Source organism: Bos indicus x Bos taurus, chromosome 10 (genome assembly GCF_003369695.1).
Source record: "Bos indicus x Bos taurus breed Angus x Brahman F1 hybrid chromosome 10, Bos_hybrid_MaternalHap_v2.0, whole genome shotgun sequence".
Taxonomy (NCBI): Eukaryota; Metazoa; Chordata; class Mammalia; order Artiodactyla; family Bovidae; genus Bos; species Bos indicus x Bos taurus.
In genome coordinates this window covers 48,468,041-48,493,339 of record NC_040085.1, presented here as the reverse complement: position 1 = coordinate 48,493,339, position 25,299 = coordinate 48,468,041, and the positions used below count along the sequence as shown (strand labels likewise).

The 25,299-nt window shown below is 40.5% G+C and overlaps 1 protein-coding gene across 1 annotated transcript in view; it reads right to left on the bottom strand.

Annotated features, from left to right (window-relative positions):
* The window catches only part of PRTG (protogenin), a 145,089-nt gene extending 134,177 nt beyond the window's left edge, over nt 1–10,912 (bottom strand). Inside the window, exons 1-2 of the mRNA XM_027553935.1 lie at nt 10,660–10,912; nt 8,087–8,389 (exon numbers count right to left, since the gene is read on the bottom strand). Coding sequence (XP_027409736.1) covers nt 8,087–8,389; nt 10,660–10,753 — 397 coding nt within the window. The 5' untranslated portion in view covers nt 10,754–10,912. The remainder of the gene's footprint in view (nt 1–8,086; nt 8,390–10,659) is intronic.
* Nucleotides 10,913–25,299: the final 14,387 nt, after the last annotated feature.

Here is a 25,299-nt window from a genome sequence, read left to right as displayed (position 1 = left end):
ACCAACTGAGCTATAGGACTGTTCAGCTACTTCAGCATTACTGGTAGGGGCACAGACTTGGATTACTGTGATACTGAATGGTTTGCCTTGGAAACAAATGAGATCATTCTGTCATTTTTGAGATTGCATCCAAGTACAGAATTTTGGACTCTTTTGTTGACTATGATGGCTACTCCATTTCTTCTAAGGGATTCTTGCCCACAGTAGTAGATATAATGGTCATCTGAGTTAAATTCATCCATTCCAGTCCATTTTAGTTCACTGATATCTAAAATGTCAACGTTCACTCTTGCCATCTCCTGTCTGACCACTTCCAATTTGCCTTGATTCATGGACCTATGCAATATTGCTCTTTACAGCCGGACTTTACTTCTACCACCTATCACAGCCACAACTGGGTGTTATTTTTGCTTTGGCTCTGTTTCTTCATTCTTTCTGGAGTTATTTTTCCACTCTTCTCCAGTAGCATAGTGGGCACCTACCGACCTAGGGAGTTCATCTTTCAGTGTCCTATCTTTTTGCCTTTTCATACTGTACCTGGGGTTCTCAAGGTAAGAATACTGAAGTGGTTTGCCATTCCCTTCTCCAATGGACCACATTATGTCAGAACTCTCCACCATGACCCGTCCATCTTGGGTGGCCTTATAAGGCATGGCTCATAGTTTCATTCAGTTAGACAAGGCTGTGGTCCATTTGATCAGATTGGTTAGTTTTCTGTGATTGTGGTTTTCAGCCTGTCTGCCCTCTGATGGAGAAGGATAAGAGGCTTATGGAAGCTTCCTGATGGGAGAGACTGAATGAGGGGGAAACTGGGTCTTGTTCTGATAGGCAGGGCCATGCTCAGTAAATCTTTAATCCAGTTTTCTGTGGATGGGTGGAGCTGTGTTCCCTCCCTATTATTTACCTGGGAGCCAAACTATGGTGGAGGTAATGAAGATAATGGCAACCTCCTTCAAAACGCCCCATGCACACACTGCTACACTCAGTGCCCCTGACACTGCAGCAGGCCACCACCGACCCACGCCTCTGCCAGAGACTCCTAGACACTCAGCGGCAAGTCTGAGTCAGTCTCTTATGGGGTCACTGCTCCTTTCTCCTGGGTCCTGGTGCACACAAGGTTCTGTTTGTGCCCTCCAAGAGTCTATTTCCCCAGTCCTGTGTAAGTTCTGGCAGTTCTGTGGTGGGGTTAATGGTGACCTCCTCCAAGAGGGCTTAAGCAATACCCGAGTCTGCTGCACCCAGAGCCCCTGCCTCTGCAGCAGTCCACTGCTAACCCATACCACCACAGGAGACACTCAAACACAGTTCTGCCTCAGTCTGTGTGTTGTCTCTGAGTCTTGGTGCACACAAGGTTTGTTCGAGCCCTCTGAGTGTCTCTGGCAGGTACAGGGTTTGATTCTAAACATGATTTCGCCCCTCCTACCATCTTTCTAGGGCTTCTCTGTGATTTCGCCCCTCCTACCATCTTTCTAGGGCTTCTCCTTTGCCCTTAGACATGGGGTACCTCCTCAAAGTTGCTCCAGTGCTGTGCAGCTGCCGCTCCAGTGCCTATGGTTTTGCTGGGGCTTCTCTGCCCTTGGACGTAGGGCTATCTCCTTATCCAAACTATGGGGGAGGTAATGAAGATAATGGCGACCTCCTTCAAAAGGTCCCTTGCACGCACTGCTGCACTCACAAAAGATGTTCTCTAACATTCTCTAACATTTACCACACATGGCGATTTCTCATCTCTTCAACTACAGTGTCCATCACATTAAGAAAAAAAAAGTGTTACATAAACATGACTAAATGAAATTTGTGTTTACTCTTGGACTAGATATTCCCAAGAAAAGATCTAAAATACCGAAATCAAAATGAATGAACCTACAGGAGGATAAACTCTTAATAGCAGTTGTCAATATACTCGAGTGTGAAAAGGGATGGAAAGGAGTCTTCAATCAATAAATTTAACACCAAGAAAAGTTGAATATCAAGTTAAGACAAAAACAGTTAAAAAAACTAATAACCAAGTATTACTTGGATTGAAGTTTGCCACTATTTTCAGAAACATCAGTGGCTCTCCACCAGGGGTGATTTTGCCTCCCAAAACATATTCTTTCATCAACACAGCTAGAAAACGGTGCCATTGGCATCTGGTATCTAGAAGCTACACATCCTATGTTATACAAGTCAGCATCTGCAATGAAGAATTACCGAGCCCCAAATTTCAACTGAACCAAGGCTGAGAAACCCTGAGAAATGTAATCAATTAACTCTCTCTCTATATATATATATTTGGTATACTGGTGGAGTTGAAGATCCATTCTAAATACTACTAAATCATATTCTCAGTAGTACTAAAAAGACTACCAAAAGAAGGTGGGGGGGGCATTTGGGGGGATTATCCCAAAGGAATATGATTTACTTAGAGAAAGATGTCTATATAAAGCAACATCATTTTTTTTAAATGTCACATTGTTCCAAACAGGGATTTACTATAGTTTCATAAAACAAAAATTTTAAAGAAAATTTTATTTTCATCAGTCTTAAAAATTAAGTCCAGCAAGGATACAAGTTTGAAACCAGGACCATGAACAATGATTGCACTCCCCAATAGTTACTTGATTAATCTAATCACTACACATATTAAAGCTATAAAATACACACACACATACACACAGAAAAGGCAAACACTCCAGAAACTAAAAAAAAAAAAAAATTTAATTCATACCTTCTGTTCAGTCTGTAAGAATTTGGCTTTTAAAGCTCATCAAAAGCAGTTTCTGAGAACCAGAGGTTTAAAAAAAGAAAAAAACAAGAAATGTAGAAGTCAGGAAAGTATTTGTCAGATTAGTGTCAGAGACCTTTGTGAGGATGACGCCTTTATCCTCTGTAATACATATCCCCAAAGCAGTTCACTTGGCTTCAGAATTATAGCCACTGAAGGTAATTTGGTACAGTTTTACCTTTTTTGTACATCACTATTGTCCATTGTTGACTGTGAACTTCCTCTGTGCCAATTATCATGTTAGGGTAACTGTCAATTCTGCTTCAATGATTACAACCATATCTTCTTCCTCTCTTATGTACTAAGATATATAGGAAATGATGAGTTTTTAAAATGTTTTAATAAAGAGTCTGAACACCATAAACTGTCAGAAGTACTAAGATAGCCCTGATTGACAGGAAAAAGCTTATATTTGTGGTATAATTTTTAGAATTTTTCTTAAAACATCAATAATCAGATGATTGTAAAATGCAAGTATAATCCTCAGCAAAATGCTTGACTTAACATTATTGATTATTTTCACATTAATAGTAATTGCCAGTTTAAAAGCTGAAAGTAAATAACCTTAATTGAGCACCTCTGCCAATGAGAGAGAAAAAATCATGTCTCAAAATTGTAGTCAAGAATATAAAAGTTTTCAAAAAAAGTAACCTCAAATACATTCATTTATTAATTGAAATACTCATTCAACCTAACACGGCTGCTTAAGAGATTTGTTTTCTGCTATTCTTTTAAACTGCTCTGGACTTCATCAATAAGCCCAGCTGTTAAATTCAGGGGAAATGACAACAAATGCTCAGACAAACAAGTGCTGAGAGTGAGGGCCTTTCTTTAGAATAATCAGAGCTAGTTGACACAGCAGGGCCATACCAAATGCCCGTCAAAATTCCATTAAGAAGCTTGACAGAAATAAACAAACACATTTATACATCTTAAACCAAATTATATTTCTATCCCTCAGTGGACTCTGCTTCACTGAAAAATAAAAACTCCGACAACTTTGAAAAATAGTGAGATAGTATTACAGGTTTCTGAAAATGAGAAATGATCCTCAATAATCAAGTGCAAAGTGGGAAAAACTGGTTTCATCACCCAGAGATTACAGGTACCTGATAAACCTTTTAGGCAGACAGACTTTAAGAACCAAGTGTTATTGTAAATAAGCCTGTAGAACTACATGTGCTTTTACTTCCCTGCCTTAACTTAGACAATTTTAGGATGGTCAGTTTTTAATTTAAACATGTACTTTTCAACCATACCACCCTCTCTTCTATTTAAAGATGATTTTTCTTGGATCCCAGAAAGCACCATCTGAACCTTATCTACAATGCTGGCAGATTAGGCTCTCTAAATATCTCAGTTTGTCTTATTTTTCCAAAATCAAACAACTTTTGCTTTTGTGCTAGCACTCTAGAGTTAGGACAAGTAACTGTTAACAGCTTGATTTGAAGTGAACATGCACACAGGTAAGAGATGTTATCCTTTTTACAGCATCTACAAATCTCACTAAGTGTCAATGAAGCAAATTCTTGCCCATCTGGGGTCGAGGATGATGAATAAAATTCAAAATTTAGGCTAACAGGTTCATAGTTCTTATCTTTCTCTTTTCAATATACCACCCACCTTCTTTTCTTTCTAACAAGACTTCCAATGTTTTGAATATATTTTACCTTCACATTTCAAAGATCAGCTTTGAGTGATAATTTATGTATTACTCTTTAAAATAGAAACCACACTCATAGAACAGTTTTTCATTAATCTCACCAAAAAAATGTCATTTCATCTGAACTTAAACTGAAATGATAAACATGTTATTCATTGAAAACAACCTACAGTCTTTAAAGAAAAACAACTACTGCTATTAGTTTTATGGATGCTAAAACTAATCTCAAAATTTGGGGTGGGGGGTGAAATCCATCATAAAGTTGTAATAATTCCTATGGTCTTCCAGCTACAAATGCTCACTTAAAATTTATTTCACACCCAAGTGAACAGTCGTGAAAAACCCAGCAAATATAAGTCAGCTTTATGTCAGCTCTTTCCCTCCATCCTAAGACTCAATTTCCACCTTTTATGGAAAGGAAATAAACAACCAGCTTCCTGTTCAATCACTAGCTTACCGCCAGTCTCTTAAACATCACAGAACACAACCCGCCTCCTCCTTTACTTCTCTCAAATGTCTCTTATCTTAATTTAAACTTGTTGAAATATGAGACCGTTTTACCACACTAATGCTTTTCTATGAAATTTATCTTACTTACTTCAACATTTAGAATGTAAGAAATGTCAAGATGTCATAGATTATTTCTTACTCCTAAAATATTTAAATTAAATTATTTATATAGTGAAGACTTAGCACCTATGAAAGTGAAAATTTGATCTGCCAAAAGTTAAAAATACTGAAATTTATAGGTAAAGGTTGAATCTCCTGTTCCTACTATTGTATACAACTGGAAAAAGAGCCCTCCACATCACTCCCTTTTCTATTCTAATTACATGAAAATGTAAAATGGCTAAAATAGCTATCAATAAAAAGGATTAACTTAAAAAAAAAAAACTAAATATTACTTTAACCCTATACTTTCCTTTAAAAATGGGATGCTTTAGAAAAGCTAAGTTAGACAAATTCTTTTGTGCTTGGATGAACAGGAAAGCAAAGCCTCCAGGCCTTAGGGGAGGAACCTTGTCCCCACAGCAGGCTCTGATGTGCCTGGGAGATAAGGCTCCACAGTGACACTTAAGGAAAGGCCTGCTCACATTTGAATTTCTGCATTCCTCAAGAACAATTCCTGGCAATAACTAACTTTGCAGAAGAGCTACATGAAAGCTTCGGCCAATGAATGAGGGTCATCTGCTCTTTATCACAAGGGTAAACCTCATCCTGGCCAGTTTCTAACCTTTTAACCCTGTGAATTCCTAATTTACACATGAATAATGGAATTCTTGCCTAGAGTGCAACTTTCAGCCTCTAGTTCCTAAGTTTAGAAACCAAGACTTTATTGCCTGTGTTAAAAATCTAAAACTTGTACCGATTAAAGTTTTAGATTTCCAGGTGCTATATTTATTACACTTCAGAACTAAATGATATGCTTGGCAACAAAACCCTTGACCAGAAAATAAAAAGAACATACTTGCACCCCGCTGCTATCAATAGCTAGGAGAGAGCCAGCCTTAAAAAAAAAAAACAGAATGTCCACTTAATGCCTATTCTCTTCTTGTTTAATATGTATTACATCTTCACCCTAAACACAGGATAAAGTCATCCAAGCCTACAATGTCATTGGACACTGCTTCTCAGATATCAGAACTGACTTCGTAAATTTTAAATCTCTAAGAAATTTCATATTTTAAGGAAAAATCTAAACTCACTAGGCATATCTTACTTTAAATCTATAATAACTTAATGCACTTTCTGAGCAGAGTACCTCCTCCAAGTTAATAAGATGTGTACATATGAAAAGTGTGGTTCCTATAACTAACATATTATAGTTGATATTTAATAGCAAAGCAATGTTCTACATAGTTTAACTAGAAAGGTTTTTTTGATACTTAAAATATCAAAACTACTTCACCACCAAATCCTTCAAAATATTTACAAAATATTTGTCATTAATAATTTTTATAAAGATAAAAACCTAAGGCTACTCAAAAGCCAATACAAACCTTCGTTTCACTGTTACTAACACTGTTAGTTACTGTTGTTAATACTATTGAGACTATTTATGAAACCTGAAAGCTCTGCATGTTTTCAAAGCATTTCTAAGTGTCCTAGAATTGGCAGGCTGCTAAGGAGGTCCTGATACAGAGTAGTCATGACAAATCTTTCAGAGCCATCAGTCCCCCTCCACCTTTCCACCCTGCCCCTTCTCCTTAGCAAAGTAATACAAGTTACAGTTTTTGGACATGAAAACACAAGATTCCACAAACCCAAAAAGGTGAAAAAAATTACAACTTTATGGAACAATTAGACAAAATTTAAATGAATAAGACATAGGCATAAAAAGCACACTATCCTGAAAACAATATGGTAGTGAAAAACCATTACTCAACAACAACAGCAGCAACAAATGATGATTGACCAATGATCACAGCAAAAAAAAAAAAAAGGCAAGTTTATCAGACATTCTCTCAGGCTTATTAGAATTGGAAATGTCTCTACTTTCCTGACATATTTCAATACAAAAAGATCTTCGCTTACAATTTATTTTCTACTATTAATTATTATTGCGCAAATAAGTTACTAAAATAAAGGTGGCATAAATACGGACTATTACAATAAAGTCACCTAGGAAACCCCCACCAATAGCTTCCTAAATTTCAACTTGTGGAGACCTTGAAGAAACTATTTCCTGAAGATTATGACTTTATCTCAAGAGCTCCCTCCTTCTAGTGTTCATCTTGTAAATGATCAATTTGTAGGTGTAGAGCAAAATCTATCTTTTGTGGATTAACAAAAACATGTGGATACTATGCCTGTAAAACTGTTTTTAAGATACAGTTGTGTTTTAAATTCTGTCTATTGTAATCTTGAGTACTGGGTGTGGGATCACCTGAAGAGATGGAAAGCTTCGGTGAAAACAAGGAGTTCTCTAACTATCGTAGGCCCACGTTTACACTCAACGGTTATCAGGGCAACCACCAAGCAGTGGGTCACTTGGACAAATGGTTGATCTGATGGGGTTGTTAATACAAAGGAAATCATTAGACAGCAAACTTTATGACAACTGAGAAAAAGTGGGCAGATCTGGTTTAAGTCCATTAGGCATAATATGGAAATGGCCTTAATCTCTTTCTCTCCCAGCAGGAAAAGCCTACGAATACTTCAAAGGCTTGAGAGTTACTGACCAGTGCCCTCTCTTTCAATTAAAAAGCAACATGGGTGATCTTAAAGCAGTCAGAGAACTGAAAGGTTGGGTTATATGGAAGATTTAGGGTTTAAGGACCATTTACAAAGCAGAAAACACTGTTTATGATTTTCAAAATTTAATTATTAATTTTAAAAATGAGATTTTAGACAACCTTTGTTGTGTTGACCAAATTTTCACCAACTCTTTTCAGAGTTTGAAGTGTTTATTCATATAAAGTCACCTCTACAAGTTCTGGTGTTCTAAACGTAAATGTGACTTTTGTTCTCACTCATTCAAATTTATACACGCATATATATTTTCCCCTTAGATTTTTTTGCAGGCCTTAGCATCAACTATCTCCAGGAAAATTCCTAATGTATGATTTTTCAGGTTAGCATATTAATGAAAATCAAAAAAACATCAAAATGTAGCAGTGAAAAACATCACAACAATCAAGAACTTAAGCACTTACTTGATAAAGTAAGATGAGCTTTTTGACTAAGAATGGCTCCATGTCTGTTCATGGCCAAGCACTGATAAAATCCTTCATCATACTGCTCTCCTCGCTTGCCTTCCACCTCACTGATGTATAAAGAGCCGTTGGACAGAACCTGGATCCGCTTATTTTCAGACACTTTGGCTCCATTTTTCAACCAAGTGACCTTAATAGGAACTTCTCCATGAGCCTGGCAATCTAAAACGACTGGATCCTTTCTTGTAACAGTTATATCCTGTGGTTCTTTTATAAAAACCAGTTCACTAAAGCACCATACTCCTACGAAGAAAAGGGGGGAAAGTCATATCCAGAATTACAGGTGTAAAATCATTTCTTAACACAATTGTAAAACACATATTCAGAGTGTCATGGGTCACAGTTTAACAAACCAGATTAGTTAACTGACAAACACCTTAATAAACCAATCTAAGTTTCAGCAAACCTTTTCAACAAATCAGATAAATCTTTTTACAACATCTTACACTAAAAACCTCGGGAAGATTTCAATAACTTTTCATCCCTTTTAAGAATTCTGTTCTCAAGTGCCCTGCTAGAGTTTCAAAATCATCAGGAAAGCTCTTGAGCAAAAGCTGTTTGCTACTTTTACAAGCTTGTCAAAAAGATCTTGAACAGAGTAAGTCGTAAAAGTCTAATTTTACAAGAAATCATTAGCAAAACTCCAACTCTGTGAACAAGCAAGTTTATTTCCTTGTCCCTTGAAGAGTTTTTGAAACCCTTGGCACCTAGTCCTTTGGGAAGTGCGTTTTATCTTTTGCGACAAATTACAAGTTCGCACTTTTATACCTGCCCTTTAACAGCAAAGATTCTGTCTCTTCTTGAAAGAGACCCATTTACTTAATTTCTGCAGAGTATGGTAAGGTATTTAAAGGACAAACAGTTGACTCTGAAATGCTGGTAACTCTTGCTGCTTGTACTCAGTGGGTGATCGGATTAGGAACCTTCTATTTTTTTTTTTTTTTTTAGAACTACCAACTGTTGGGGGGGGGGAGGGGAAGTGTGACTAATTGGTCCTTACTGTCTAATAGAGAGAGGAGATTGCTTAATCAACCAATACACATTTTTATCAGAGCAGAGGAAAGGCTTTATTCTAAGTATACACATCGGCCCAGGTCCCCGCCAGAATAAAGCATCCGATGACCAACTAATACCCTGTCACCTCCTTCATTTAGCGCAAAGGTCAACTAAAGTCTTGCATACTGACTGGGGCCGAGTAGAGTATTAGCGCCCTGGAGCAGGGTCGGGCTGGGGAGGGGTGGGTGTGCATTTCATATTCCTTCTGATTGTCTTGATTTCACAGTACCAATCTACGGACTGATCTGTTTCTCATCAAGGCAGGTCCTCCAAACCTCACACACCAGTCACGCTCCCACGCCCGGGCTGCTGACTTCTCCTAATGGATGCCCAGGGCGACAAGAGCGACCCTAACAGCCCCGCGCAGCGAGGACCACTCCGGAAGGCGCCCGTTGTGTTTCCGAGTCACATCTGACTTTGATCCTTTTCTCATGCTAAAAGAAAACTAACTCCTCCTGGAGAAGAGGGGTGTGGTTAGAACACCAAAGTCTGGGGTTTGTAACCTGTAAATAAATAAAAGAACCCATTCTTCTGAACACCTCTTCTCCCCGCCCACCCCCCTCCACTTTACACTTCTTAACCGTTTGGGGATAAAGCAACCCGGACACACACACACACACACACACACACACACACACAGCCAAAAATTAGTTCATTCAAGTTTGCGCAAGGCTAACCCGGAGTTTGGAGGGATCTTTACATTCGTGCACACCTCAGATCCTGCCCCCAAATACCTAGCTGAGAGAAGTAAATCCTACTTTGATACCTTCCTCCTCAGCTTCGGGACACTTCTTCCTCCCCTCCGGGGCACAAATGGGCCACAAAACTTCCACTCTTCTCTTTCCAATGCCACCCTTCCCGTCTCCTCCTCATTCGATCCGGTTCCGGGAAAGTGGGAGCACTTAGGGGTATGACCTGGGCGCTGAGTTCACCTAGTTTTTCCCCCGCCCTAAAATGTGAAGCAGCCCCCACTACAAACCCGGGAGCCGCGCGGAAAAGCGGCGCCCCCCTGCGCGGCGAGGCTGCCACTAAGGAAACAATATAAATAAAGCCACGTGCGGCTGCTGCGGCCCAGGCAGACAGGCAGGCGGGCGGGCGGGCGCGCGGTGCCCGGGCTGGGCGCGGAAGCGAGGACACGGCCGGAGCGCGGACAATGGCACGAAGAGACAGGGGCGACAGTGGACAGCGGGCGCCGGCCCCCAGCGCGCGGCCGGGGGAGCGCAGCGAGGAGGGGCGGGCGCTGCGAGAGGCGGCCACCGTCGCCCGCGCCCCAGCAGAACCCGCGCGCACCTCGCGTCCCAGGGGCTCCCGACTGGCTGCAGGGAGGGGGCAGAGGCCGGGGGTCAGCGCTCCCGCAGAGGACCCCGCCGCCTCCCAACGCACGCACCCCTTTGCCTCCTTCCCCAGCCCGCTCGCGCCCGCTCACTCCCCACCGCCGCAGAAGAAAGCGCGCCCACCTGGAACGCGGCCGAGGAGCGGCAGGAGCAGGAGCGCGCCGAGCAGCATCCCTGGCGGCCGCGGCCGGGCGAGGGGTCGCAGGGAAGGCGCCATTCAGCGGGGCTGCGCGGGCATGCTCCCCCGGCGTCCCTCAGCCTCTGTCCGCCTGCCAGCCCCCAACTCCGAGCCCTCTTGGCGCGGCGGCTGGACACACGCAGCGTGCGTTTCCCGCTCGGGTACCGGCGTGGCGTGGCGTGGCGTGGCGCGGCGCGGCCGGTGTCTGCTCTCTGCGGGAGCGCGAGGCCGGCGCACGGACACCCGCTCGCAGGAGGCGGGGGGCCCGAGCGTCCGGCCCGGGGGCGGAGTGAGGCGACGGCTGGAGGGGGCGGGGGCGGTGGAGTGGACAGCGCCGCTGCTGCTGGCCTGGGGACTACTTTCTACATCTGGCCCCTGGTCTGAGGACCGCGAGGTCGGTGCGGCCGCGGAGGGAGACGCTCCCTAGGAGGGGGCCCCGTGGCCGCCGGGTCGTGGCCCCGGGGGGAGGGGACGGGCCCCGCCGGACAATGCACCTGGGGGTCAAGCCCCGGCTGAGGGTCTCAGGCCCGCTTCCCCGCCCCCTCTGGCTTTCCCCACCACCGTCGAGGACAGAGCCATAAAGGCCAAGCCTCCCGGCCGGGGCCAGGCCCAACCCAGGGCCCCTCTTTCCTCCCCAGACCACCCCCCTTCACTCCTGGGCTTGTTTAGGATTCGGGGAAGGAGGAGGCGGGGTGGCGGAGGGATGGTGTTGAGAGACGTGGAAAGGCCGGAGACTTCTCCCCTGATGGCCCCTGCCCATCCCCCTCCATCCCTCACACGCCGAGGCCCTGCGGAGGGAAAACTATTTCCCACTTCAGAGATTTGTCAGCTCCACTGGAGGCATCTCCGGGAGATAAGCCCCCACATTTGGGGACGGTTCCTGTCCCCCCCGTCCCCATCAGAAGCAGCGCTGGCTTAAAAACATCTCTGAGAAGTGCCCTGAAATGAACAATTGCCGTTTGGGGAGATGTTTTATTATCTCTCAACTCAAGTTCTTTAATTCGTCAGAACTGTGCACACAAAAGGCCCTGTCCTGAGAGGTGAGGCCAGATGAGATTTCTAGATTCTCCAAGCTGGGTCTGTGGGACTAGGCGTGGATAGACTACCTGGCTACAAGTTAAACTGACTTGGAAAGACACAAATGTTGTGAATTTGTTCACATCTCTTAAAAGTAATTAAGGATAACAACAGGCGTTAAAAGGTACATTAAAAATGTAATCAGATTGCTAACCATGTGTGGATCACGGAGAATATTTACATGTGGATTAGGGTTTCCTAATCCAAAACGAAATCCACGGCTATGATTAGGGCACAGGCTAAAAGCTAACCTTAATGAAAGCTGCTGACAGAAATCTAGCTTTTTTCAGTAGGAGAGCAACACATTCACTGCTAAAGCATATTCCAAAAGTCCTCCTTACAGGGGAAAAAGGCGGGGAGCGGATCAACAGTTTTAGAACATCTGCTGGGAGTAACCTTCCCCGGAAGCTTACTATATAATAGGGATCAGTCTACATAACAATTTCACCTTAACTTCATGTAAAACAGTAATATCCTGGGCTCTATTGCCTCCCAAAATTTACTTAAAATTTAGATGAATTTCAAGTATTTCTAAGCATCAGAATAAAGGTCTATGGAAAGGGAAAATGTTTAGAGGTGATGAAACATTTGCGAGGATGTTCTAAACATCTGATAAATAACACACAAAATGATACTCTTAACTGTGTGCCAACTAGATTTTTTTATTGTATGACATCCTTCTTCTTGACTCCCCTTTCTCCCAGTTCCCTTTCAGTAGATCCTAAGTGCTCATATTTCCTGGATAAGAATTGCTAACAAGATGCTTTTATGCTCTCCTTTTTGAATAAATCGGAAGAATAAAGATTGGGGGAGGGAAGAGATAAGCTAAAAAGCAAAGGAAGAACTTTTTTTTTTTAAACTGCTACTTCGCCCTTTCGTTAACATTTCAATTAATCATAGGAGCCTTTGATCCTAAGATGACTTTGGACCTTGACTTGTTCTGGGGAGGATCACAGCACTGCATCTAATATGAAATAATATAAGTGATACGTATATAGATATATAATGTGATGAGATTAAATGACCCAAATTAAACTTTTCTGATATATTTATGGTCCCATGTTCGGCAGCAATAAACTTATCCTGATGATGTAATTATACAATATCATAAAATTTACAGTATACCCAAAGTCATTTATTAGTAAGTGATAACTGGAAACCAAAATCTATGCCTTCTGATTTGTTTGTTGCCCTTTCTACCGTATAATCCTTTATGTCTTAAATTTAAACTTTTTTTCTTTCCCTCCTCCCTTCCTGCCATCTCTCCTCTCCCTCTTCCTCCCTTCCTCCCGTCCCTTCTATTCTTGTGGACTTCAGAATTGATAGCATGTGTCTTTAAATAACACAGTACATGTCTTCTTGGACAGTTACACTTTCTTTCCTGTAAAATATTTGCCTTATATCATGATGTAGTCTGCATAAGCTACCAAAGGACTTGCTACCCAGTTCTTGAATGCCCCCCAGATTCCACCACAGTGCCTTGCACATAGTAGGTAACAATGCAGTGGCTAAGGGTGTAGTTTTGAGTGTCTGACAGACTAGAGTTCAAATTTCAATTTAATGTAGACAAGTTATGCTCTCAAACTTCATCCATTTAATGGCAATATGTATATATAATACCAATGGAGTGCTGTGATAGAATGCATGGATAGTAGTGCACAGCTCTATAAATAATCGCTATTATTATTTTGTGAGTCAATATTCCCAGTAGTGCCAAATCTGTGTCCTCTCTGAGTGGGCTTAATTTAGCAATACTCAGGTTTTTTAACAGTAAAATCTGATTCATTTGTTTGGTGATTACACTGATGGTGACACTACTGACTTATTGGAAAGGTTCCTAAGCTGGTCCTGAGAAAGATAAGAAATGCCTAGGTGTTTAATGTCCCAAATACCCTTTTGAAGGAAAAATCTCAAACAAATACAATTACCTAAGCCCTATTCTGCTTTCATATTCTAAAACAAGGACAATTATTTTCAGGCCAAAGAGGGTAGAGTCTATATAGTTAAAAAAGAATTGAAATCTGATGATGGTAGGTTAAAAAAAAAAAAATCAGATTTCTCTAAATAAAATCAAGACTCCTAGCCTTTCAGGGGGGAAAATGACATAACTTCTCCCAGCAAGTTATGGAGTTGTACAAAATGATCTTCTAGGCCTCTGACCTCTAAGTGTTATCTGTTTCTGTGGAATCATAGGCCCATTTATATACGCTTATGAAGCACAGCAAATGAGAAAACACAGTGAAAGTCTGCAGTTGTTCACTTTTTTTCCCCCTGGAATTGAGCTCCTACTATGTTGGTTAGCTGGCCAGGGCCTGGATGAGTATCACATGCTATGATCTTCCTGTGATTTAAGAACTGACTCTCTGATAAGCTTAATAGTTTGCCATCAGAAACATTCTGAAATGATTATTTTAAAAGTGGTGATGACTCTTCATGGGATTGAAAAATGGTATGGCTGCTATGGAAAACAGTGTGGAGGTTCCTCAAAAAATTGAAATAGAACTATAATATGATCCAGCAATCCCACATCTGGGTATACATAACTGAAAATAGAATCCTGAAGAGATACTTGCACATCTATGTTCATTGTGACACTATTCATAATAGCCAAGATGTGGAAGCAACCTAAAAGTTAATCAACGGATGAATGGATAAAGAAAAATATATATATATCACAACACATATTATGAAATATTATTCAGCCCTAAAAGAAGAATGAAGTCCTGTCATGTTCCAGAATATAGATAAACCTGGAGGGAGTTACACTAAGCAAAGTAAGTCAACTACAAAAAGACAAGTAATGCATGATTCCACTAATATGAGGTATTTAAGGTAATCAGATTTATAGAAACAGAAAATAGAATGGTGGTTGCCAGGGCCTGCAGGGAGGAGAAAGTGGAGAGTTGAGGTTCCATGGTTATAGTGTTTGTTACGCAATGTGAGAAAGTTCTAGAAATCTGTTGTACAATGATGTGCATATAGTTGATACTATATTTCACACCTAAAATTGTCAAGAGTAAATTTACATTGTTTTTTCTAACCACAATTTTTAAAAAGCAGGTTGTAAATATACAGTAAAAGCAGTGATAATAACACAGCAGAAGGCCATGTTTGCTAAGAATATATCAGAGTAGGTCAAGGAAAATGGAAAAGCAAAACATCTTCATTTCAACAAGACATTTGACCACCCCCATCTCATGATATGAACAAAGTTGACTGGATGTTAAGGGGATTATACAAAATAACATTCAACTGAAGCATCTGCTCCCACTCAAGAGCTCCACGTTGTCAAGTTTCTCTCTGAAGCCTTTTAAAATCTGTTCTACACTCAGTATCCTGCCCATGTTCCTGCTCTCAGTACCTCACTTCACATTAGAATGGGCTATCAGGAGACTTCCTCTCAAATATTCCAATCTTTCCATACTCCAACCCATTTCTACAATGACTACTAGATTAATTTGTCTGTAATCAAGGTTTTCTTCTGATCAAAAACCTTTCACTTCCCTCTCATGGCCTGTAAAATGCCAAATGATCATTAAACAATAAACTCCTTATTCCTAATGGCCCCTGATCTGGCCCCAATCTACCATTACAAACTTACTGTCCATTTTTTCCTAAATATAGTTGACACTCAGGCCCAAGTGAACCATCTGGTGATTGCCCAATAGCACTTGAACCGTCCTGACTCTAAGCCTTTGTAGGATCTCTCCCTAAACCTACATTACTTTCTTTACCCTTCACTCCCACACTGTAATTGAGACTTTTCCAAATATTATTTATATTTCTAGGGGCAGCACAGATGTTATTTTGTCTGAAACCTTATAGTATTTTTGTGACACAAAAATGTGCTGCTGCTGCTGCTGCTGCTAAATCGCTTCAGTCGTGTCCGACTCTGTGTGACCCCATAGACGGCAACCCACCAGGCTCCCCCGTCCCTGGGATTCTCCAGGCAAGAACACTGGAGTGGGTTGCCATTTCCTTCTCCAATGCATGAAAGTGGAAAGTGAAAGTAGGAAGTCACTTGGTTGTGTCTCTCAGCGACCCCTTGGACTGCATGCAGCCTACCTGGCTCCTCTGTCCATGAGATTTTCCAGGCAAGAGTAGTGGAGTGGGATGCCATTGCATAACTCATATTACTAGCATTTTGTACGCACAAATTATATCTTATTCATCTTGTGTTCTCCATAGTGAGAAGGACACTACCATGAAGAGGAAATGAATAGGTATTTCCTGACTGAAGAAATAATGAATTCATATACTGAAATACTGATTAAATGTATGGAAAGCAATTAGGAGAAAGTTCTCTAGGAGAATATTGCAAAGTCATATATTTGGAGTTGACTTTTATTTTTTTGACTGTGCATGTGGCATCTTAGTTCCCTGACCAGGGATCGAACCCATGCTCCCTGCAACGGAAGCAAGGAGTCTTAAGCACTGGACCACCAGGGAAGTCCCCAGGGTTGACCTTGTCTAGTCTATATTAAATACCTTTGGCTTGGATAAAAAGTACAGTGGACACATTTATCTTAATTTTCATGTAACAAGTGCACAACCTAATATGATAGAATGAGAATGTTTTTCCAATCCTGGTAGTTGTCTTAGAAGGTGAAAACTCAGAAGAGGTGTCCTGGGGGTCTTTTCAAGTGAAAATTTGTTACTGTTTAGTACAGAATTTCCAAGGGAACAGAAGAGAGTCAGGAAACAGGAACCAGAAGCAACTCATCAACCACCACCTGGAATGAATGGGTCATTCCAGGGCCAGAAAGGGGAGATGATCAAGGGTTTGTAGAAGAGCACAGGGCATTTAGAACTGAGGACAAGAGCACTGAGCATCCCCTTGGATACAAATTAGCCATGTGAAGAGTCTTGAGAAACTGCAGAGAGCTGGCTACATTCACTCACTCAATAAAGTACTGAGCATCCAACGTGTTATAGGACTGATAGATGTTGCAGATACAGTTATCAGAAAATGATGCAGATACTGAATATTGTGATAAAGTCTGCAATGTTCATGATAATTTGAAAATGGAATTTAAGGAGCAATTGCAGGCCTACAGAGGGATGAAATAGGAAGGAGGGAGCATGCTACCAAGAAGTCAGAAGGTCTCAGATTTTACCCTGCTTGCAAGCTAACAAATCAGCCTGCCACTGTTTCATGGATTCTGGTAGAAGACACACAACTCCTGTATCAGAGATGATGGGCAGTTTATTAAGCATAGTGATAGCAGTAGCTAGAATACCAGCAATTCTGCATCAGCCTCAATTTTTCCCCTAAGCCTAAAATTCCACAGAGCAGAACAAAGAGAACCAGATGTCACCTGCACATACAGTGGGTTGTATTACAGAAGAGGAGCCCTGGCCTTTAGGAACCCAATCTTTATGGTAGGCATGCCTGCCCTTTGCTTCAGCAGGAGGCACCATTTCTGTCTTCCATGGCTACTTGCTACACAAACATTGTTGAAGAGATAGTCCAGAATAAAGTGCAGCTGGTTTCTCTCTTGCAAGATGTACAGAAATGCAAGAGAACCATGAAGGATTGTCTCCTAACGTGTGCTTGCCTGTGGAGCTGACATCTTTAGTGAATCTGGAGGATGAGTGGAAGTTTTCTAGTTGGACTGGATTGGGGTGAGCCTTCCAGAGAATGGTATGAATATGAGACTGAAGTACCAAACAAAAGAGCAAGGTTTATTCAGGATGCTGACCTTTAGCTGTAGGTCAGCAATCTGAAATGCAGACCACCTTGGAGAGTGGAGGGAAAAGAGGCAGGACCAAGTCTAAAGAGGCCTTTAGCATGCCATGCTAAGGAGACTGACCTTTGTCCCAGGGGTGATGATTTCCCAAAAAGCTGCCCTTTGGATGGGTTACCTGTGGAGCATTCTTTTCTATGATCCCCATGCCAGGTGCTACAGCAATTTATCTCAACCAATCTTTACAGGATTAGGTTAGGTATTGCTGTCCTCATTTTATAGATGAACAGAGGCTCAGAGAGGCTAAGCAGCTTAGTCGATTTCCCATAGCAGATATGTGACAAAAGCATGCTTCTCCTCTAAGTCTACTTGACTCAGAGTCCCTTGTTCTTAGCTCTCTGAGCGTTTTGTGAAAAGTAGAAGGGAAAGAGGAATAATAGCTAGAAGTGGACAGTTAGAACTACAGACAGATCTAACATGGTAGTTTTTTTTTTAAAGTACTATTTAGTCATTCAATATTTACATTTATTTTGGGTGCAGTGAGTCTTCATTGAAGCACTGGTGCTTCTCTTGTTGCAGTGCACGGGCTCCAAAATGTGCCAGCTTCTCAAGTTGTGGCACAGGCTTAGTTGTTCCATATGGGATATTAGCTCCCCAACAGGGATTGAACCCATGTCCCCTGCTTTGGAAGGTGAATTCTTAACCACTGGACCACCAAGGTACTTTTACTAGCCAAGAATTGTGTCTCTATTACTGAAGCTCTGAAATAACACAATTCACTGGTTCTTGCTGGCACATTCTCCCTTCTTCTTTCACAGTCTACCTAAGACCACTTTTTTCTGCTTTACCTGGACCAGTAAACACATATACAGTTGGTACTGTTGGGCTATGTGACAGGTGAGAAACATCTTTGTTTTTCAAATAGCATGTAACTGAACTGTGATAAATATAACCTTGTACTTTTTGGTTAATTTAATTGCACTTGATGGACAGACATCAAGGGTAGTCATGGGGAAACCTGATTTATCTGTAGATTGTGAGAAAATGACCTGAAGATATTGATCACAATTGAGGCAACATTGTGTGTGGTTGCAGCTGTACCAGTGCAAATCTGTGTTGTGTTCGTGGATGCACACTGACCAGAATAAGGAAGAATGAGTCTCATTATGTCCCTTTGGTCCTACTAGGTTTAGTGTATTATAGTCATCTTTGAATTCCATATTTTAAGAGTCAAGGCCTAGAATACAAGCAGAGAATAACCCAAGAGGATAAATGTTTGGAGGCCAAAATAATATCAGCCATGGAAATAGCTAATCTATTCCACAGAGGTTAAAGAACTTGGTTTGGAGAGGTTAAAAAAACGTACTCAAGGTCTTACAACCAGTTAAGTGGCAATGCAAAATTCAAAGTTGGGCTCGTCTCATCCATGCTTCATTGCTTTGTACTTTTTTTCCTAATTTATTTGGCTGTGTTGGGTCTTAGGTGCATCATGTGGGCTCTTCACTGTGGTCACAGGCTCCAGAATGTATGGGCTAAATACTTGCAGTGTGCACTTCCTTGCCCCACGGCATGTGGGATCTTAGTTCCTTGACCAGGGATTGAACCCTTATTTCCAGCATTGGAAGGCAGATTCTTAACCACTGGACCATGTGAGAAATTCCCTGTATTTGTTTTTTTAACCACAACAAGAGTGGCTTTATTATTGGATTCATATTTGTCTTTGATTATGTTCAAGACAAATGTCTACTATTTACAGTAGACAAGATTTAATTTATTTCAGAGATTTTACTTCAATACATCTAAGAAATAACAAACAAAGTACACACATGCATGAACAATGGCAGTGGGAGGCCTAAGTATAACTTCAGCACCTGAAAGTTAATCTTTTCCCTTCTTTCTAACAATGAGCTTTTCTTCACGTAAGAGTTCTGTGTCCAGCTCTGCTTGATACAACTCCAGGGGAAGAAAAACAATTAGAAAATGGGAAGTTTGAGGATGCTGAAGCGAAGTGGAGAACTGTAAAGTGAGATCAACAAAAAGAGGTGAAAAAAGTGTTTTGACCAAAGTAAAAGTTGGGGAATAAATTCACAACATAACTGCAGGATTTAGAAATTCTCCATCTTCCAGCCAGTCCTGTCATAGGTCTCCTAAACCACTAAAGAGGTGAGTGTTCCTACTCATGCTCTGTTTGGTGGAGGAGAAAAAGAGAAAAGTGGCGGTGAGAGGGAATGCTGTGGACTGATATTGGCCCCAACACCTTCATGCTTCATTAGAGACATGCCAGGGGTCTAAAGGGACTTCAGCACTCCATTTCTAGACACACCCATGCTAAGCTTTTATTTAGTACATTCATAAATCTTTTATGACTGTCCTCAAATAGTGCACCATCCCGCAACACCTTTACATAGCACCTAGCAAAGGGCTTTGCACACAGTGGACCGAGGGGTCCCCAGGTTTTCCAAGGGAGAAATAAACTGCTTTTCACTTTGTCTTCTGATGAGTGGACTGGTGCTGATAGTCTCCAGTCAGTGGTTGGTATGTGTGTGGTGGGACTGAAGTAGAAGTAGGGAAAGGAATATAATTCACAATTGAAAGCCTCTGATTGTGTCCCCCCCTCCCCACCCTCCACTCAGCTGGCTAGTGTTTCAAACCTCAAGCTTTGAGCCTCAACCTGTCTCCACTCCCTGTTATGGAAATGTTGATGACCCACATAAAGAGAGAGAGTAGCAACTTCTAGCCCATCATTTACTGAGTTACATTTTATAAACCAATAATTTTCTTGATCAGCCCTTCAAAGACCTCTATAAATTAGAAGGGATTTAATGTCACATTGAAAATGCATTTTGTATCAGTGGGAAATTTTATGCCTGTCACTATACATTGATTTGCTGTTACTCCTCCTATCTACCATAAATAAGAGCACTAGTCCTATTTAGTCATTTCTGTTTACTGTCTGCTGGGTGGCTGTATCCAAATGGTTCACCAGCTCTATCTAAGAGCTCATAAACCTGTAGATCCTTGACATTAAGCACACATTCTTTCAGCTAACAAACGTGTAGATACATTCCCTAGTTTGCAGATTGTGTGGCTATCATTGGCAAGGGATAGATGATATATGAAGGTGATTAGGAGAGAATAGTTTAATTATACTGATAGACATAGAATCTTTAAAGTAGGTATTAAGATTTTAAAAGATTTTTGAATCCTTGCAAGGTGTTTTTTAGACCTTTTGTCTACAAGAGTTAGAGAAGAAAAGGTAAATAAATGCAAGGACATAGATAACTATACAGATTATAATTTGTTTGCTTCAGCTAGTATTTTTCAGGAAATGTACATTCTGCAAATTCAAATTTATCACTAAAATAACTAAGACTGATGACAACAAGTTAGTAGCTGCCTTCTATTTATTTTTTTTAAATAGCCTACCGATAAAGATCCATTTTGTAATGGAGAGCAACTTTCTTTTGTAGCATGTTTAGTGATAACTGCGGAGAAGGCAATGGCAACCCACTCCAGTACTCTTGCCTGGAAAATCGCATGGACAGAGGAGCCTGGTGGGCTGCAGTCCATGGGGTCGTGACTGAGCGACTTTACTTTCACTTTTCACTTTCATGCACTGGAGAAGGAAATGGCAACCCACTCCAGTGTTCTTGCCTGGAGAGTCCCAGGGACGGCAGAGCCTGGTGGGCTGCTGTCTATGGGGTCGCACAGAGTCGGACACGACTGAAGCAATTTAGCAGCAGCAGAACAAAGAGTGAGTAATCTGATATGTGTTTATTTTCCAGAATGAAAATCTATGACTATATATTTTGGGAGTGGTAGATACAACTTCGGAGAAGGCAATGGCACCCCACTCCAGTACTCTTGCTTGGAAAATCCCATGGACGGAGGAGCCTGGTGGGCTGCAGTCCATGGGGTCGCTAAGAGTCGGACATGACTAAGCGACTTCACTTTCACTTTTCACTTTCATGCATTGGAGAAGGAAATGGCAACCCACTCCAGTGTTCTTGCCTGGAGAATCCCAGGGACAGGGGAGCCTGGTGGGCTGCCGTCTATGGGGTTGCACAGAGTCGGACACGACTGAAGTGACTTAGCATAGCAGATACAATTTATAACATGTGCTGACAAAAATTGATCCTCCTTAATTATGAATGTTTTAGGAATTAGGAGAGACTGTCATTTTCAAGCTTGATGCTCGAAATTTCCCTTAGGTTTGATGTCAGCTAAGCAATCATACTCTCATCATACCAGTCCAATCCCATTTATCACCAAATGGCAGCAGCTAAGGTAGAATGGTACCTTGGATACTTGCTTTCAGTTCAAAGCTCTTATACTAGTAAAAGAGTGTTAATTTCTTCCAAGATTTCACAGTGGCTCCTTCACAACTTTTGAGGATGCAAGAAAGCCTTTTCCAAGTCCCTTAGAGGTTGTTCTGCTTTATCACCTTAAATGCAGGGAAGGAGAGGAAAGCTGCCCTCTCTTTTTCCATCTCTACTTAAAGAATTGGACTTAGCTCAGGGCAGTCCTGATTAAAACCTCACTGTGTGTTTTCTAAGACTGCCCCACTTTCTAATAAGGTGGAGGGAAACAGAGTAAGAACAAGGACAAAAGAAGGGCTTCCCTGGCCACCCCATCTAAAAGAGTACTCCATTCTCCTCCACTGTCATTCTCTGTTCCCTTACCCACCACAGCATTATTGTATGTATTTCTTTGTACTTTATTTATTTACTCATTCTTCCACTAGAGGATTTTACCTGACTCAGAGCAAGCTGAAGATTTTCTGGCATAAAATGGACATAATATCTATTCAATGAATGAATTAGTGCATTTGGTAGATATAATCATTTCATCTGTTGATGGCTTAATAGTAATGTTGGGAGAATGTTAAAGGTCTGAAATAGACTTTTTCCTCTGATTTAAAATCCTATCATGTCAACATAAAGTGCTCTTTTTGAGGGATTTCTCTCAGGCAACTAGCTTAATCAGTATTTGGTTTAATTGGGCAAACACATACTCAGGCACTCTGTTAGAGGCTGAGAAAATCAAGATGAAATGACACAGTCCCAACCTTCATAAAACTCACATCATAACTCTGGAGACAGACGTATAAACAAATGCTGATAAGGCTCCATGATACATGCTGTATAACAGCAGTGAGTAACAGTGCTAGGACGACTGGACTGGGGAGGAATGTGTTTAAGTGGTGGAGAGGATAATCCAAGACAGGACATAATTTAAAAGTTATTAAAGTAACACATGGACATAAAGAGTCATGATGAGAATGAGCAGTTCTGTGCACCCACCACCACATCAGAGCCACCATCTCCCTCCTCCATCTGGGCTCAGAAAAATCTATCAGATGCTGCATAGTTCTTGTTCTGGAACTTTCCTATCTAGTTCTCCAGAGTTGGAGTCATGTTTCCCGGGTCCCATATCTTCTTTCTTATTCCTTTATTTTGCTAATGTATATTCTGTAGTAGATTTCCAAGAAAGGGTGCTTGGGAGGTATTAAGTCCTTGAATATCTGAAAATGCTTTTGCTTGACTCTCATGCTTGAATGGCAATGTGGCAAGATACAGAATTCTCAATTGAAAATCACCATTCTGCAAAATTTTAAAGGCATTCACTGTCTTCTGGCATTAGTTTGTATTGAAGAGTCCTTTAAAGTAATTGATTCCTGATTCTTTGTGGCTTGATTTTTCTTTCCAGATGTGCTCTGAAAGTTGTTCTGAAATTTCATGTAACTTGGTGTGGATTTTTTTTTTAATTGAAGTATAGTTGATTTACAATATTGTATTAGTTTCAGATATACAACAAAATGATTCAGTTTTATATATATATATATATATATATATATATAGTTTTATATATAAAACCCCACCAGAGCTTCACTGGTTGCTCAGTGGTAAAGAATCCGCCTGCCAATGCAGAAGACACGAGTTCCAACCCTAGGTCAGGAAGATCCCCTGGAGAAGGAAATGGCAACACACTCCAGTATTCTTACCTGGGAAATCCCATGGACAGAGGAGCATGGCAAACTACAGTCCATGGGGTCACAGACTAATCAGACATGACTTAGTAAACTAAGCAACTATAAATAAATAGCATAAATATAAATATAGATGTAAATAGCAACTATATACATCTATAAACACTTTTGTCAGATTCTCTTCCATCATAGATTATTACAAGATATTGAATATAGTTAGTTCCCTGTGCTATACAATAAATCCCTGTTTATTTTGTTTGTAGTATATATCTGTTAATCCCATAGTCCTAATTTATCCCTCCCTCACTCCTTTGATAACCATGTTTGTTTTCTATGTCTGTAAGTCTGTTTCTATTTTATAAATAAGTTTATTTGTATTCTTTTTCAGACTCCACAAATAAGTGATATAATATTTGTCTTTCTCTGATTTCACTTAATATGGTTATCTCTAGACCCATTCATGTTACTGCAAATGGCAATATTTCATTCTTTTTTTATGGCTGAGTAACAGTCCATTGTTTGTACATACCACATCTTCTTTATCCATTCATCTGTCAATGGACATTTAGGTTGCTTTCATGTCTTAGCTATTGTAAATAGTACTGCTATGAACATTGGGGTGCAAGCATCATTTTGAGTTACAGTTTTTGTCTTTTTCAGATCTATACCCAGTAGTGGAATTGCTAAATCATAATTTTATTTTTAGTTTTTTAAATAAATGCCATAACGTTTTCCACAGTGGCTACACCAATTTACATTTGGTGTGGGTTATTTTTCATTTGTTATTCCAAAAACTTGTGGGATCTTTCTGAGCTACAAATTTCTCAAGAGAAAAAGTAATTTTACTGGCTTTTATCAGCTTGAAAGATGCTCTGATCTTGACTTCAAAACTTTAGAAAGAAATTTGTATTATGAATAGTTACTTTCAGTTGTTTGCCTGAAACACCTGATTTGGAACTAACTATATAAGTGAAGTTTTCTTTCCTAATTTTCATTTTTATTTTCATAATCATTGTAGTTATCAAGAATGAATTCTCTAATCTTGAATCTGACCACTTGATTTCAAATTGTTTTCCTTCATGATATTGGGCAAATTATTTAATCCCCTGAACTATAGTTTCCCTACTTGTGGTAAATAGATAATTAGTACCTAAATCACAAAGCTGTTATAAATGCTAAATGAGATGGTACATATAAAACAGTTTGACAGAGTGCCTGGCATACAGCAAATAAGTGCCCAATAAATGTAAACCATATTATATTTGCATACATAATGTGCATCTGAGCTCCACGTTCAGTTAACCATTTCGCACTTTTGTTCATTTGAGATTTTTGTTCTAGATGAATATAATGAGAATTCTTGTCTTACAAGGGTCAAAACAATATCTGATGCAAGCTTTCCTGTGAACTATTGAAATCAATGCACAAGTATCCAATCCCATGTCTATAATGACCAAGAAGCTTCAAATCCACCTGCTCTAACAACAAGGGTTACTTATTGATTTGTAGAGTATACTTAGATGAATCTCTTCTAGATATCCACGTTGTGTATGACAGTCACTTTAGGTTATAGGAGTTTGACTCTAAAGTAATTTATTAATACTTGCAGCAACTGTTAGCAGACAGAAAGGTACTTCATATAAGGAAGATGCTGAGCAATTTATGATATGAATAGATCAAGTTTCATTTCTGCATGCTCTTCTGGGAGGCCCATGTTTTATGTGTAATAAAGAACAATAACTGCTGTAAAACTCCACAGTTTAACATAATAAAAGTTTATTTCATGCTATTCTATGTCCAGTGTAAATCCTGGTTAGTGGATGAAGATCCAC